General features: G+C 37.5%; 1 protein-coding gene across 1 annotated transcript in view; it reads right to left on the bottom strand.

Moving 5' to 3' along the window:
* Nucleotides 1-780: 780 nt before the first annotated feature.
* The window catches only part of LOC149316364 (FRAS1-related extracellular matrix protein 1-like), a 130,365-nt gene continuing 113,829 nt past the window's right edge, over nt 781-17,316 (bottom strand). The window contains exons 29-33 of the mRNA XM_089515282.1: nt 16,802-16,951; nt 12,718-12,935; nt 7,187-7,302; nt 4,326-4,411; nt 781-2,918 (exon numbers count right to left, since the gene is read on the bottom strand). Coding sequence (XP_089371408.1) covers nt 2,638-2,918; nt 4,326-4,411; nt 7,187-7,302; nt 12,718-12,935; nt 16,802-16,951 — 851 coding nt within the window. The 3' untranslated portion in view covers nt 781-2,637. The remainder of the gene's footprint in view (nt 2,919-4,325; nt 4,412-7,186; nt 7,303-12,717; nt 12,936-16,801; nt 16,952-17,316) is intronic.

Here is a 17,316-nt window from a genome sequence, read left to right on the forward strand (position 1 = left end):
CTGGCTCTCAAAGGCCTTTAGAATCCATAAATTGTATGCAAAAATCAATTTTCCTTCCATTTCTCTTTCCTGTTGTTTTGAAAATGGTCTTTATGACAAAGACAACAGTACAGATATGTCAGAATTTGTCATGAAAATTGCATCTGGATGCCAGTCCTCACTATTTATTTTTGAATTAGTTGGTTGGTTTATTTATTTATTTTAAGGTCAGGCCTGGGATTTCACCTTCAACAAGGCACAGCCTGACATCTGAGCTCTTGTCTGAGACCTTTGTGTTGTCCTTGAGTTTTATTCAATCCAATATGAAAGTATATTGACAAATCCTGATAATTGGTTTAGGCTTAAAATGCAGAGCTCTTTTACTGTTTCAATTTAACCAGAAGACAAATCATTTTTGTATTAACGATGGCTCTTGGTAAAAAATGAAAAAATAAATTGTATAAAGAATGTCATTGCTTTCCTGCAATGATTTGTACTACTTTAGTGAAAGAAAATAGTACCAGACCCCAGTCTCATGTGGAATTTTTAAAAGTATCATAAAAGTCTACAAAAAGATTCTGTGGCAGATTTCAGGACTGACTCCTTCAAGAGATTATGGGTGAAGGCTTCTGTCCCTGTTACTGTGTATATCATACATATTTAATGCATAAACACAAACCGATATTTAAAAAATGACACATCCTCATATAATAATATCCACGTATACTATTTAATGAATTTAGGAAAGGAATTAAAATGTCAATTTACTAAGTATAGAACTACAGAAACTCAACATATATAGCAAAGATTGGGAACTGAAAACTGGAAGGACAATATAAATTTAACTTTCATTCCTACATTGAGTAAAGGCCTAACTTGATGGGGTGAAAGCTTTGCTCTTCCTAAGTTACAGTCTCAGTATAAATTATTTCCTTGCTATTGATTTATGTTTCAACCAGTTATAAAAGCACCATCTGACAAAAGTCATATGTAATTTGAATTTGTGTGACTTCTCTTTGTTTACTTTTCATTCTCCCAAAATGTCACTGGCATTCATATTGATAAACAGAATGTGTAAACCTAAGAAACATACTATTGCCATAACTCAACAGCTTGCGGGGTTCCAAATCATACATGAGGCCAAGGTTTATATGAACAGCACCATTAACTTCATGGCCAGGGAATGATGGAGCCTCAGTGCATTAACTGTATGCTCTCTAAAGCTGAAAGGATGCAATGATCTTATTCAACAGAGATTTCATAGTAATAGGAAACAAAAGATATCGGGTTTTGTCTATTAATTTTTACATGACCCTTAGAAGGTCTTAGAAAACCTAATGGAATTCTTGACTAATTCTTTATTAAATACCTTCTCTACCATAATAGGGTTTCTAAGGTTTATTAGGTACTATATTAATATGAAAGATCTGTTTACATAAACAAATCATTTTATGTTGAGCAGAGGTTTTGAAGATCCTGACCAATGAAATAATGAATTTTACCCCCATAAAACAGGCTGAAGGGCCTGTGAGAACCCAATCACAATATGACCGTGAGTCACTTAAAGTTTCCATTTTCCTCTCTTTCAGAGGGTTTCTTGGACATGAGGTGGGTTGAATCACAAAACTTACCATTCCTGGAGGACCCCAAGGGAAAAAACATGACCCCTTTAAGCTTTTTAAAAACCTCTACCACAATTCTGGATTTTTTATTTTTTGGTGGGGTTGGGGGATTTGGGGACATCAGGAAAGGCTTCAAGTAGTACAAAAAAGAAGTTGGGGACAAATGCAGCTTACAGGTTGTTGTTTCCCTACCCCCACTTGATCCAGTCTTCTTCTGGAATTTCAAAAGGAAGGCCTCATACCTTTCTGTTTAGCTGTATAGAAATCTTTATATGGTAAAACAGAATTATTTTGGGGTGTGTATGGGATTCTTCCTCCTTGCCTAATTCCTATGTATTATTCATATTTGGGGCAACATGGAAAGAGCCATTGAATACTCATAGAAAGTACACATACATAAGCTCTCTGTGTGGGATTATATACTTTTGAAAGGGGAAGGTCATGGAAGGCACACATGGAAGCTCTTTGACAGCTTATGACAAATATTGGGGTAAAGGTGGGACCAGCATGGTCAAAACTCTGCTCCCCATCTGTGCTCATAAAAAAAATCCTTTGTAAGCCCCCAAATGAACAATAATCTGAAATGGTTCTGTTGGTACTAAAAATTATATATTTGAATAGCATTACTTATTTTTTCTTTGCTTCCTGCCTTCCTATGCCAGTCAACTATCAATATCAGAAGACTGTTCTCTTCAAGTCACAATGAGATACAGATATTAGTCTTGTCTTTTGGACCACTTTTATTCTAGAAGTGAAGGTAAGTGGGCCTGCACTGATGTGTTGCTGATGGTTTCCCAAAAATCTTCTAAAACAGTCAATTGCAGATTTTTGCTCTCTAGACTTTATTACGTAAACACCTGAATCTGATAACACAAGAACTATCTGACAACACAAGACCTAGCAGGTTGACCAAAACAGATATATTATCAAGGACAATGCGTTTGGCCTTCATCAAGATGTTTATGAAGCAGTTTTACAATCAATGTTTTATGTAACTTCACAGCTATTCTTCTAAAATTTGTTGTAACTTTGCTTCTCATGGTAATATTTTATGAAATCTCCTTGCCAACGTCACATTCCGACTAATTAATGTTTGCATTTTGGGGGAAGTAGAAGCTGCTGAAGAGATAGAACAAACATATCTTCCATTCAGCCTCTGTCTACATATTCTTGCAGCCCATTGCTTCTGCATTTGGACAAATGCACATCTTTCTTCAGTGGTCCTACGTGGTCTTTCCTTTCCTTCTATGATATGATGGAAGGTGACTGGCCGGCCATTAGTCCATACCCAGCTGCCCATTTTATCTTCTTTTAATCCTGAAATTGGAGACACTAAAATTGTTAAGCTATTCTGTAGAACAATCCTATAGAATGATAACAGGACTTACACTTGTGTTCTTAAATGTAATTCATCATAATTCATCCATCATAATTTCATAAGTACTTTATATAAGAGTGAGATACAAATGACCAACCTGTTTCTAGTAAATCCATACTTCAAAATAATGTTTACCCTTATGTTGGGTAAGAAAAAAATACCATAGTTCAGTGACATTGTACATATGTTATATGTAGAATCACTGGTTCAATAGCAGTGACATTGTACATGTTATATGTAGAATCACTGGTTCAATAGCAGACCACATAGAACATTGATCAGATTCACGGTAAATATATATATATGAATGGCATAAAGAAGAAGTATAGTTTTGCATGTCACCCCCATTTCAGCTTACTGAGCTATGGAATCTTTGGGGAAATCCTATGCACGATGGATCTGGGTATAAATCCAACTCAGACAACACTTGGATAACTTTCATATTATTATTATTATTATTATTATTATTATTATCATATTTGTATCCCACCCTACTCCCAGGGCTGGGACTCAGGGCAGCTTAGAACATTAAAAAACACCATACAGTTAAAAAGTACAAAAATAGTAAATTAAAATTAAATTAAATTTCTACAATAATTAAATTAAATTCCATGCTAAAATCAAGTACTTTAAAAAGATTAAAATGCTTAAAATATATTAAAACAATATAACAACACTTCATCACATGCCTTAAAAATCTTCTGTTCTAAAAGCATGTCTAAACAAGTAGGTATTAGCTGCCAGCGGAAGGATTACAAGGAAGGGGCCATTCTGGGCAGGGAGTTCCAGAATCTAGGGGCAGCCACAGAAAAGGCCCTCTTTGTAATGGTGGTGGGATGAAGAGAAGGGCCTTCCCTGAGGATATCAGAACCTGGGCTGGCTCATATAGGGAGATATGGTCTGCCAAATAGCCTGGAACTGAGCCATATAGGTCTTTATAGGTCACCAAAATAAACTGGACAGTTCCCTAATTGAAATACAATTAAGTGAAAGATTATGGTTGGGTGGGCTATCATATTATTTATGATAGCCAACCAGCATCATTCTAAACAAAAGATCTATGAAGAAATCACTGAACCCAATATATTTAGAGTTTGAGTTACTTTTTTTGTCCACAACTTCCAGAATCCTTTAGCCACATAACGTTCCCACACTCTACATAATCAAGTTATTTGTAGTAGCAGACTATGACAACAGATTACAAGGGCTGAATTGTACATGTAGTACTACTGTTTACTAGGTGAAAAACAAAGTTACATATATTTATATTATTACTGTTATTAGTAGCAGCTAAGCAAGTACAGCCTAGGGCATATGCTGTGGTATACTGAATAATTTCTACTTACCAATCCAAAATGGCTGCTTATTGGCAAAGTTCCAGAGCCATGCCATCTCCTTTGGGGAATGCACACTAGCTAGATGACCACTGGACCTGTATGCCAGACAATAACATATGGCAATGAAAGTCAGCCATGGAAAATTTTAATGGAAAATGCTGTGTTCTAATACACATTTTATTATAAAATATTTATTTTTATACATATTATAAAACATGTATTTTATATGTATTCTGATTTAATTTGGGGGTTCAAAACTCTTGCCACAAAATTCAGAGAATCATCTTCTAGTCCACACATTATTTTGGGAAGTGTGCATTAGAACAGTTTGCTTCCAAACAGAGACTGGGGAAAAAATATCCTCAACCATCTCCAATTTCTATATTATATGTGTTGCCTAACAAAAACAGTTGGCTATTTTTCATTTTCCTCTAAATGATATTGCTTTAACTTATCCCTGAGCAATTATGCCTTTGCTGCACTATACATTTTTAAAATTTGATCTCCTTTTCAAAACTTTTTTTTTAAAACGGCATCTTTAAAAGAAATAGAATAAAGCAATGTGTTATTTTTATTTTAATGAAAACCCACATCCTTCTCCCTTTCCTGTTTGACACTAATAAAAATGGTTAAAGCTGCCCCAATATTTAATATTATGAGAAATACTTGAAATAAACAAAAACAAAGTGTTCTGCAATTCTTGTGAGGTACTTTAAGTAGTACTAACGGAAGAAATATATAGTTTTGGGCCTTCTTTTGCTTCCAGTTCTATCCAGGTGACACATTTTCCAAAATATTTTGTTGCCGTTTAGTAAGACTATTTTCAATATAATTTTCTAAGGCTTTTGATGCAAGGTCAGCACAGCTTTACACTAGGATTGGGAGTTTATTAACACATATGACTAAATCATTCCGCTGTTGTCTACTTTGGTTTCCAATTTGTCAGCACCAAACATAAAAACTAAAAAGATTTGCAGGAATTTTAACTAGATTCAGGGACTATTTGGATGCCAAGCAAAAGGTAAAAAGTTCAGGCTTTTCAAGATACTGTTTTTTAAAGTCATTTAAATAGGGACTTTTGCTAGCCTTCAGTAATCAATCAATCTGGTCTGCAGGCTAATATGCTGTAATTCACTTCTCATGGCACTTTCTGAGAGCCAGCATGTTGTAGTAGTTTGACTAGGCCACTAGGAGACTAAGATTTGCATTTCTGCTCAGCCATGGCAACCCTCTGGGGGACCTTGAGTAAACCCCACTCTGTCAGCTATAGAGGAAGGCAATGATAAACCTATGAAGAAATCTTGCCAAGAAAACCCTATGATATGGTCATCTAAGTTGGAGTTAATTTGAAGGAACACAACAACATTTTCTTACAAAATTTTCTTATGATCTCACAGGTTTTTCTTTACTTCTTCATCGTTTATATTTCCACTTCCCTTTCCATTACTTATGTGTCTACTAACTGAGAAGAAGACTGCATCTGATCCAGGTGATCAGGTTTCACCCAGTTTTGTAGGAAATGACACATTACCTGGTGTCTGCTCAGAACACAATCTGACCTATATTCCAAGTTTTTATTTTTTTAAAAAATCCAAGTCTGCAGTCCTTGCAGAAATGGAGTTATGGGGCAAATGTGAAGCCACTATTCTGCCCAACTATTTTGCCTGAAAACTTGCCACTGCCACCGATTGTGTTTCTCCAATCAATGAAGTCTCACACCTATGATCAATTTTTGTGACAAATTCTCTTTCAGTGTCAGATGTTATGCCTTTTCAGGAAAGTTTAGTTTTTGGAATGATGTCCAGCTGAAGTCTTATTTTCACAGCTTTTTGCACAAAAACCAAGGGTGCTATTTGAATGAGGGAGAAGAGATGCAACAAAGCAAGAAAAATTCTGCAATGCAATTAGAAGTATTGAAGCATCCATAGAGACTGTTGATATTTCTGACTCCTATGATGTAGTATGTTGGGCGGGGGGGGGGGGGGGAGTTTATGAGGGACAATTAGACTGTAGTTTGTGGATCTACCTTTGTAGTTCTTTTGTTCAGTGACCGCTGTTCTGAGGTCTGAGATGGAATGCCCTGGAAGATTGAAATGTTCTGCCACCAGTTTTTGTGTATTCCCATTCTGATTTATGTCCATGTATCCTCTAGCACAAGGACTGGCCTGTTTGCTCAATGTAGAGTGCTGAAGGGCATTGCTGATACAGTATAGCATAGATCACATTGTAGGATGAGAATGTGGAGGCCTTCCTAATATTATGGGTGACACCATTAGGTCTTGTGATGACATATCCTGGATAAATGTGTGGGCAGAGTTGGCATCTTGGTTTGTGGCAAGGCTTAGTACCAGTGTCGCCATCTGTGTCGTGTGTCATCCTGTAGGTCAGTACCTGTTTGAGGTTCAGAGGCTGTCTGGATTTGTAATTTGAAGTAACATCCTCACATATCAGAAGCATATATATGTCTGTACCTGGCTTCCACTCCACCAAATGCATCTAAAGACGTAGACTGAGGTCCATGAAAGCTCATGCTGCCAATTTCTTTCTTTCAGTTAGTCTCAAAGGTGCCACAAGATCTCTCTATGTACTGGCCTCTAAAAGGTTCAACATGTTTTTGTTTACTTATGCAAGGCTCACCTGACCTGGTTGTTTCATTTAATATTTTGTCAGTTTTGGATAAAAAGTCTGTTTAAACATGCCCCCCACCTCCACTTTCTGTGGGATAGAAACATATCCCTATTCTTCTCATGTTATTTCTGTCTCTCGTACCATATTTTCTTTTAGAGAAGTAATGTCCAGGAAAGTATATAGTTCATTAACTGAGGTATACTGTGACAACCCACAGTAAAGTATGTCTAGCCTTCCCATACCATTTCCTGCAGGATCTTTCAGCACTATCCCATGTTACATTACTCGCAGAACTCAAAATGTAGCAATATTTGCCTCTGTGTGTCCAGCTGGAAGGGCATTTCCTAGATTTAGTTTTCTATGAAGGAAAGAAAATATGTAAACACAGCAAGATAACACATCTCTGATTAACTTTTTGTTTCTTTTCCACTACAACCCCCCATTGTATTTCTTTTAAAGATAAGGAGTATCAAGTAACCCATATGGCTTCTCTGATTATACTTCTCATATTATATGTTTCTTGAGATATAGGTCTAGAACATGAAACATGATACATGAAAAGCTAACATGCAAACTGGAGGAATGGCTATTCAACTCTTCACAGCCTTCCACCCAAGGCAGTATACAAGATAAAACAGAATAGAGATAAATTCAATAATATTTTTTTCAAAAAATGTGCTCATAGGCCCTATACAGACAGGCCAAAATAAAGCTGCTTCAGGTCACTTTGGAGGTATGGTGTTTCAATGATGCATGTGTCCAAAGAGTCTGGAAGCTATACCAAAGCTGCATTCCAGTCCTTAGGACTGGAGCGTGGCTTTGGTGTGGCTTCTGGACTCTTAGGACACATGCATCATTGAAACAGCATACCTGCAAAGTGACTCGAATCAGCTTTATTTTGGCCTGTCTGTATCAGGCCCTCATTACACATTATTACATTTAAATAACACAAAACATAACTGTAAAACAGGATGAAATTACAAACAGCTTAAAAGCATTGAAACATAACAAATGAGGAAAAAGTGCAGTACTTTACTTGGATATACTATGGATGTGCTAGGGATAAGGATGTGGAAGATACTAAAGACATAGCTCTTGGAAGCAACTAGTTACACATAACACATGGTTTAATCCTCTGAATTTAGATTGCACTAACTTGTGATTAATTCCCTTTTCCAATTATCAAAATATAATTCAATTACATTATGATTTCAAGATAACAAGGGTTAGGTTCACTCCTTTTGCAGGTTAACACTGGATTACTTTAACAGCTACAGGGCAATAGCAGAGGAGGAAAAGTGCAGCATATAGGCTGCACAAGGTCTAGGGAGCCCACTTTTGTGGCCACTAAAGCCTCTGCCAATTTTATATTTGCACATGTTTTAAGTCATTTTTGCCCAACAGGCTCACACAAAGTGCAAAAAAGAAACCGTCTTTCCACCTCATAATCCCCATAATGTGTCCAACACATACATTTGTTTTCATCTGTGTCTCTCTCAAAATATCAACAGAAAGTTACAGGATGTCACTTCCAGTCACCATTTTCAGAGAAATTTGAAATAAAATTGGAGGCATTTTGGCATGCTGGAAAAGGGGGATGCAGCACATGAAGGGTCCTGAAGGAAATTAAGGGCTGTACAGACAGTGCTTAAGGGGCGGTGGGATGCCACCTCTTTCCTAGCCAGATCGGGGCTGCAGCAACTGCATGCTGCACCCTGATCTGGCTTTCCACTGCGCAAAAAGGGCGCCATAGCTGCCAGTGCCATGGCTTTTCAGCACTCCTTTCGACATGCGTCATCTGGACGCAGTGCCAAAGGAACATCATGATGCTGCCCGACGTGTGGTAGGGCACACAGCATGATGCCAGCATCAGGACAGCATCAAGCTGTGTGTCGTGCAGATGCCACGCCCCCACTCTGCCCCAAGGCCAGCGGTTAGTGTCGGTTTGTCGAGGCCTTTAGTCTTGTCCTTCATGCAATTACCTCCCCTAGTCTGATTGAAATGGCAAAGGCATACAACAACAACAGTTATTTACTGCTGAATATATAGATCAGCATTTTTGCAACCAGTTGTGTTAAATATTTAGCACCGTCTGCCATGGTGTATATTGGATGGGTTGTTGACTCAGCTGCTAGGTAGCTTGGCAAATTTGGCCTAGTACCTTCATCTCTCTATGATCCTGTTAAAATACACTTCTTCTCCTTTTCTTTTTTTTAGTGTTCAAAACCCATTCGTTTCTATATACAGCTACCACATCCTGTCATTCTAAGGGCAAAATCTAATCATTTAACCAGTAGTTGTAGAGGCACAAACAGATTATAGGCCAGGCCTGGGGGCGCCTCCCCATTAATATTTGGGTAGAGGCAACTGGTATTTTTGTCTACTAACCACCATTGTTTGAAGGAGAGGCAAAGACTGGACTATTTTAAGCAATAACTGAGCTCACATAGATTGGGTTGTGCTGTTTATAAAGATCAGCCTTTAGTTTTGAGAAGAGTTTAATTTTAAAAGAGACACAGATGCTCTGTCCAAGGACAAGATGCAATGAAAGGAGAGGACCAAACATCTTCATCATTTTAAAAAGCCATCCCACTTGTTATCCCAAAACCTAGGGTCCTGGGAGGGCATCCATGAGTTACTTCAATGGGGATATTAATTTAGCTCAATAGGGAGCAGCAGCAGAGTTTCGGTAACTTAAAGCCAGGAGTTTCAGCCTACGTATATCAGTTTTGAATCCAAAGAACTCCAGAGGCAGGTTCCAAATTAGTTTATTTATAAAAAGGGGAATGATCACACACACAAAGCTCTATCTCTCTGTCACTCACACACACACTTACACACATATACAAGAACTAAGATATAAAATGTTACCAGGTCCAGAAGCTAGGGTCCAATCTGGAGAAAGCTGGAAGTTGAATAGGACTCAGTAGTCTGCTTTGTGGTGCAGCTAGAAGTACTGAGAGTTCTAGCTTGAATCTGACAGGATTTCTGCCTGACCCAAACTGGACCCAAAGTGGGAGTGCCCAAATGGGCATATTTATGGGTTGAACTGTGTCTTGGGGCAATTTTATTTATTTATTTATTTATTTATTTATTTATTTATTTATTTATTTATTTTCCTGCCTTCCTCCCAAGCTGGGACCCAAGGCAGCTCACAACATATATATTCCTGGAAAATCAATTCAAATTTTGTATGATGTATTTTTTTTAAAAAACAAAAAAACCTTTTTACTGTTTTAATAGGAGTATTTTAATTGTTTTGAAAGTATTGTTTTAAAGTGTTTATATATACATACACATTAAAACAACACTCTAAAACAATTAAAATAATCCAATTAAAGCAGTAAAAAGTTTTGTTTTTATTTAATTAACGTTTATTATATTTAAAAAACATATGTATAGAAAACATACATACAAATAGACATACATACGCACATATATATAGTCACATATCTTAGACTAACATAAATCTTCCTGAGCTCCGTTATTTCCTTCATTTTATAATCTTATAGATAATTTATCTCCTTACTTATATTTTTGCCTACTTCCAGCATAAACTTAATTAATTGTATAATTTCACAACATCTTCTGAACAACACTTGTAGATTTAGTTAAGTAAAAATACTTTAGTAAAAGACCTAAATTCATATATTAGTTCTCAAGTTTTTAACATATATTTCCACCTTTGTTTTGTTTTTGTTTGTTTTTTAAAATGCATCAAACAAAATTTGAATTGATGGTTTTAACTTCAGAGATAAAAAACGAATATTTTTGGTTGATTTAATCAAGCAGTGATAAAATAAGGACAACCCCAGGGAGCTTGAGACAGGATGCGGGGTTGGGAAATACAATGGAGGCTAGCAAGGAGATTGGCTTACTGCTTTAGGCTGATAGACTTTTTTGCCTTTGACCTTCAAGAGGAAATGCATATGGCGGGGGCTTGGGAAGAAGCAATACCCATTAAGTTACATGGGTCCTATTGACAGGCCCTCAGATCTTATGTGACCACACATAAGGTCATCATGAGGTTTCCAGGATCATGCTATTTGGCCTCTATAGAACTGCTATTATAACAAACTATAACAAAATATTTGTACCCCAAAATAACATGGAGTATACAGAGTGTGTTAACACATTACAGTTGGTATTGGGAATGAACTATATTTGCAATATGGTAGGTAGCTGAACTACCTCTTCAGTCCTGCTTTGCCATGAAATCAGTTCACAATGAAGAAAGCACTGCTTTCACACTGAATTGGCTTCATAACACATTCACAGGTTGACTACATAGGGGCTGTGCCTCCATCTTTGCCAGATCGGGGTTGCAGCAACCGCACACTGAGGCCCTGATCTGGCCTTCCGCAACACAAAAAAGAGCCGCAAAAAGCAACTTTTTTGCGCCCTAGAAAGGGAGCTGTAACTGGCAGCGGCACACCTTTATGGCGCTCCTTTGGTGTTGCAACATCTAAATGCACTGCCAGAGGAGCGTCGTGATGCTGCCCGCCGTGTGGTGCAGTGCACGACATCACACTGCCATGGGGGCAGAGTCAGAGCATGCGTTGTATGGACGCCATGCCCTGACTCTGCCCCCAGGCCAGCCTTAATGACCAGTGTGCACAGCCTGCAACAGGTCTAATGGTTTTAAGTTTCAGGAGGATAGATTTCAACTGAACATTAGAAGGAAGAATGTGGTTCTGCAATGGGACCAATTGCCTAGAAAGACTGGGGGATTCTTTAGCTGGAGATCCTACACAGAGCAAGACGTTAGACCCAATGGCCCATGGGGCCATGATTCCATGAATTAATAGTAATATCAAAATAAACTAACTTCCTCATTATGGCACTATATATTGGCAGTGAGGCTTCCCTTTGGCAGGTACATGAAATGAATGAGACCGATTACATTGTTTCCATTACTTTCTTTCATTAGCAAATATTTCATTTTCCCCATTACAACTTTTCTAAGTAGTTAATTCACCCAGAAAAGCATTAACATGCTTTATTTTGCAACATCAGCAGGAAAATGGAGTGTTATTAATAGGATATCTTTTCCTTCCTTGCCCTCATGTAGCAAGGAAGGCTATTTAATAACATTTCTTTCTACTGATGGAACATTACTCTGGCAGTTTCACTCCCCCCCCCCATGATGAAAATGCATTTGGTGCTATTGTAAGCTGGTGTAAATACAAGTCAGTGGGGCTACATTATTTTACATGCAACAAGGACCTATTATCATGTTTTTCATATTTTGTGAAGTAAATTGAAAAGAATCCATAGGCTACAAAAATAAATATTAAAGGATTCAGGTAACATCTAAATAGAATTTTGATAACTAGGGGATGGAGCAGACAGGTAGGCAAATGCAACCAGAGGGCCCAGAAAAGTACCGGAGTGCAGCTTCGAGCCACTTTGGAGGTGTGCATCCCTTGAACAACATGCCTCCAAAGCGGCCACAAGCCACTTCATTTGACCTGGCTTTTCCAGGGCCAGGTCACTTGACTTGTATTTCTTATATTGTTGCAGTTCTTGGCATATAAATAAATATAATTTGTATATATACCATCAGTGTACAGCTGTTTGAGACTCTTAATTCATGGTAAGGAATTATCTGAATCTCCAGATATTGTGGAACTAAAGCTCCTAGTGTGCCTCACCTATGGCTATTCTGACTAAGGCTGCTGGTAATTATAGTCCAACAATATCAGGAGGGCTTAATACTTCCACTCTGTCTTAAATTTAACATACCCCCGCAAAAATTGAATTTCAGGCTTACATGATCAAGCCAGTGTTCTATCTGAGGAACTTCTCCTTTAGGGGAAGAATCAGGATGAGAATTCTCCTTATTCAAGTACTGTTCATCCTGAAGGACATTTCCTCTTCTACTTGGTATACAAGAATGATCAGCATGCAATATGCCTTGTGAACTGTTGCTGGTCCTTTCTTGTATTTCTTGAGTGTCATCATCTTGGGAGGTTGTGGAAGGACAGCCACCTGATCATTAAGCAGGAAACATAAACACAATGTTTTGAAACACAAGTGAGTGAATGTAATAACAAACGTGGTTTGAGCACAACAGAAATGAGCTATGTAGAAAATGAAAGACACTCCAGCCTCTGAAGTAAATCTTTTTGCTTTCATGCCTCTTTTTATAAGATATTTTAAGAGTGGAAAACTGAGGCATTTTGATTCTGGAGTGCTGCTGATAATTCCCAACACTCCAGGAGAGACTTGCTGCACGGTGGTCTGTAATATTTTCAATCCAAGGTCAAATCTAAAATAAATCACAAATGAGATTAATTTTGCAATCTCAGCTTAATCTTCAGAGAACTCATTTCTGAAAGGGCTCAGAGCCAGATGCTGCAGACAAAAGCCCAAAACAACAGTGCTGCTGTTTGTGCCAGGATGGTGTCTTGCTTTCAAATTTGCCACTGCAGTGATAGCTCAGGTTACAGTTTCCACTTCAGAAACTGCAAGGGCAGAAAAAGGAGGTTGCTGAAGATGAGAACAGAATTGCTGGTTGTGCAGCAAACCGACTGCCAAAGGATCTTTGCCCTCCTCTCCCACCTTTTTAGAAAACAAACATGGAATATATGTATAATCTTTAAAAGCTGGAAGACTTCTAGGGGGGAAAGTATAGTGTGAGAAAGAGGGAACAATCACAGAATCACTTGGCCACAGGGTGTCACTCTTGACCCAAATTTGGGTCAATCTATGTCATTGTCTAGGGCATCAAGAAAAATGGTTTAGCATGAAAATTAACAGGCGCTCTGGGTCTCCTATAGTAAAATATGAGGTGGTTCATTTCAGCTTAACAATTTGGATATCCAAATACAAGACATGTTGCCTGCTACTTGTCAGTCTGCACTCTGTATGTAACTGGGCACTAAAATTCTGTTAAAGATAAAGGCAACCAAAAAGCTGAAGATCTAAAAAGACAGATCTTTTAAAAAGAAAGACACATTTTGTTCCTGAACACAATTTGACCTTCAATGTCTTGACAGTCAGTATTTTGGTACTACTGTACTTTCTTCTTGACTCAGTTAAAAGTGACCTATATTAATAGAAATACAGGTTGGCAGACTTTAACAAACTTTAGACATAAGTAACTTCTGGAATCCTAAGGAATAGGGAAAGAGAAAGTTACCCTAACTTGGGTGGTTTAACTCTAAAGGAGAAAAAATCCAGGTTGCAATTTAATGTGAAGAGTACTTCTAGTAAGAAAAAAAAGGGAAAAATGATTGTTTAGATCCAATTGATTCAACAAAAGAGCAGGTGCAAGAGAAAACACAAAATTATACTTCAACTTCTGAAATTCTATCACAGCTATATAAAGACATTGGGCAGCATCAGAAACATACAAAATTTGGGAAGAAAATGCTTTTTTATTCAGTTACAGAGTTCTCTTTCCTCTCTAACTGTATTACAATCAGATTACTCAGGCAACTTGTTGAAGAGTAGACTTCTTTTTGGGGGGTTGTGGCAGTGCATTTGGGAACCTAACAGAGTGCTGTAGGAACCACAGTATATTCTGTCTTGGAAAAGAAATCCAATTTGATTTTAAGGGTCAACTGTGGTAAGAAATCTGTTCTTTTATTAAGTATGTTGTGGCTTAAAATATACAGACCAGTAACCAGTGAAGCTTTTTCAGCAAAGAAGCATACATCTCCCTTGCTGAAACAGCTTCACTGGTAATGGGTCTGTTTCCAGGCACATTTCAAAGTGCTTGTATTTGCCTATAAGCCCTATAGAGCTTAGGTCCAGACTACCTGAAAGCCTGCATCTCCCTGTATGAGCCTTTTAACTCTTTCAGGGAGGGCTTTCTCTCCATCCCACCACCATCTGAGGCTTGGTTGCACAGGAGAGAGCATTCTCAGATCTGATCTGCACTGCAGAAATACTGCACTTTAATACTGCTTTAACTACCAGAGCTCAATGCTTGTGGAACTCTGGGATTTGTAGTTTTGTAAATCATTTAGCCTTCTCTGTCAGAGAGCTCTAGTGCCAAAACAAATTACAAACCCATAGGATGGAGCCATGACAGTTAAAGCACTGTCAAACCAAATTAATTCTCCAGTGTGGTAGTAGCCTGAGTCCTATTCTTTGGAACTGCCATCCAAGGGAGGTTTGATCTGCCCCTTTATGTTGTCTATTCTCCAACAGGCAAAACCCATCTTGTTTAAACAGGCCTTCAGCCTCGGCTGATCAGGGCGAAAGTGATGTCTAACTGGGTGTGCTGTTTTAGTATGCATTGTGAGTTTAAAGTGTTTTAATTGTTTGAAAATTTAATGTTTAAAAATAATCTTTTAATTGATGGTACTATTTAAATTTGTATATTCCATACTGTTAGCGGTACTATTTAAACTTGTATATTCCATACTGTTTTAACTGCTCTGTTTTAATTTATACTTGTGCTGTAAGAATCCCATTTGGGAGAAAAGCAGGATATAAAACAAACAAGTAAGATACAATGATTTTATTGCATCATTTAATTAGAACACTCTGCATTCCATTGTGATCCAGAGAAAGGCCAGTGTCTGGTGTTCAGAAAGAGAACCAATACAGTCACTATTATCCATTTTGTTTTCTAAAGATTTTTAAACACAGATACTACTGCTTTGTATCCATCAAAACTATTTTTCCACTGTTGGCTTTTTACTTTGAAAAATTAAAATAAAAACACTAAACAGATAAATCATTTTAAATCATTAAAAAAATAATGACATTATCTGATTTACTTTTAATGACACAGGTCTGTTACAGACTGCCAAAATAAAGCTGCTTCGGGTCTCTTTGGAGGTATGCTGTTTAAATGATGCATGCATCCGAAGAATCCAGAAGCTGCACCAAAAGCTGGACTCCGGTGCTTAGGACTGGAGTGTGGCTTTGGCACGACTTCCGGATTCTTAGGACCCATGCGTCATTGAAATAGCATACCTCCAAAGAGACACGAAACAGCTTTATTTTGGCAGTCTGTAACAGGCCAAAAATAGTTAATTATTGTCTTCCCAAAACAAGCAACCATTTCTCCGTAGGTCTTATAGTTGTATTATAGGGTTACAACTGCAGCCTCACTTGAACAGGGAGATAGGTAAAACATTATTCAATTATTATATTTTTAAAAATCTATTCATATTATGTATTATTCAACATCTGATGCAAAGGCACAGAGAAAACTTCCTCATAACCAGACCATCTTATTAGTATTGCGGGCTTTAAACAGACTGGCTCTCTAGTATTTCAGACAGAGATTTTTTCCACTACCTGCAACTGATAACTTTTAAGGAAAGATGCCACGGTGGAATTTGGAAGCGTCTGCAAATAAAGCATTTGCTCTGTCAGTGTTTCCGTGCTTCCATTTTTAAAAAATTCTGAGATATATGCATAATTTGGCCCATAATGGCCAACTATAAACTCACAGTGCCCTGCCTTTTATGTCATATTTCCCAATTATTATAAAAGTACAGCAATCCTTGTGCAGTTGGATGCTTCAGATTTCCTAAGTGACTGTGGTCACACATTGCTGAATTTACTGTGTCAAAAGATCTGGCTCTGTTGTGGTCTGGACACTATTTTGATTATTCTATAGATGTCTATATAGATCCTAATTCCCTTGACTTCATCAGGTCTTACTTGCAGTGAAGTATGATCACAACTATAGTCTTGTTCATAAAATGCTGCTAGGCAGCCATTGGCAGTCATATATAACAACCACAATTTATAATCAGAATACCAATGAGATCCCATGACACTGGATGTGGTATGTGTTTGGACCAAAAAAGTCCATGACAATGGATGTGGTATGTGTCTGGATCTGAAGGTAAGGTCTGAAGGTAAATGTTTAGAATGACTTGTCTTACCCGCCCTGGCGTCTAGAATTTGAACAGTTGCTTCCCTCTTGTGTCCCAGTACAGCATTTTTAGGCTTGTTCAGTATTACTTTAAATACTTCATTATTTTCTTCAAGGCCATCATCCTGAAGGAAGATATTCCAGAACTTGGTAGAAGCACCTGTCAAAGGTATAATATGTAGATATGAGTCCTACATAACATTTTGAAATACTTTTCTTACTTCTCTAAGATAAGAACATGAGAACAGCCACATTTTACAACTGCAATTCTGTGAAACACTTCAGTTAGGGTGAATATATTTCCTTTTTACACATGCAGTTACCATGAATGATAACTGTGAATATACAGTTATAAAACCTCAAAAGAAGTAGAATGCATCCAGAACTTTCCACCAAATAACTTTAAGTGTCTTTGTTTATACAATGCTGGCTTACTAATGCTATAAGTCTCAGTTTATCATCATATATTAACTCTTTACCATCCAAAAGTCATCTACTCCATGATGCCAATTCACTGTTTAATAA

Source organism: Sceloporus occidentalis, unplaced genomic scaffold, assembly GCF_023333645.1.
Source record: "Sceloporus occidentalis isolate IW3139 unplaced genomic scaffold, rSceOcc1.0.p SCAF_3, whole genome shotgun sequence".
In the NCBI taxonomy this organism is placed as follows: Eukaryota; Metazoa; Chordata; class Lepidosauria; order Squamata; family Phrynosomatidae; genus Sceloporus; species Sceloporus occidentalis.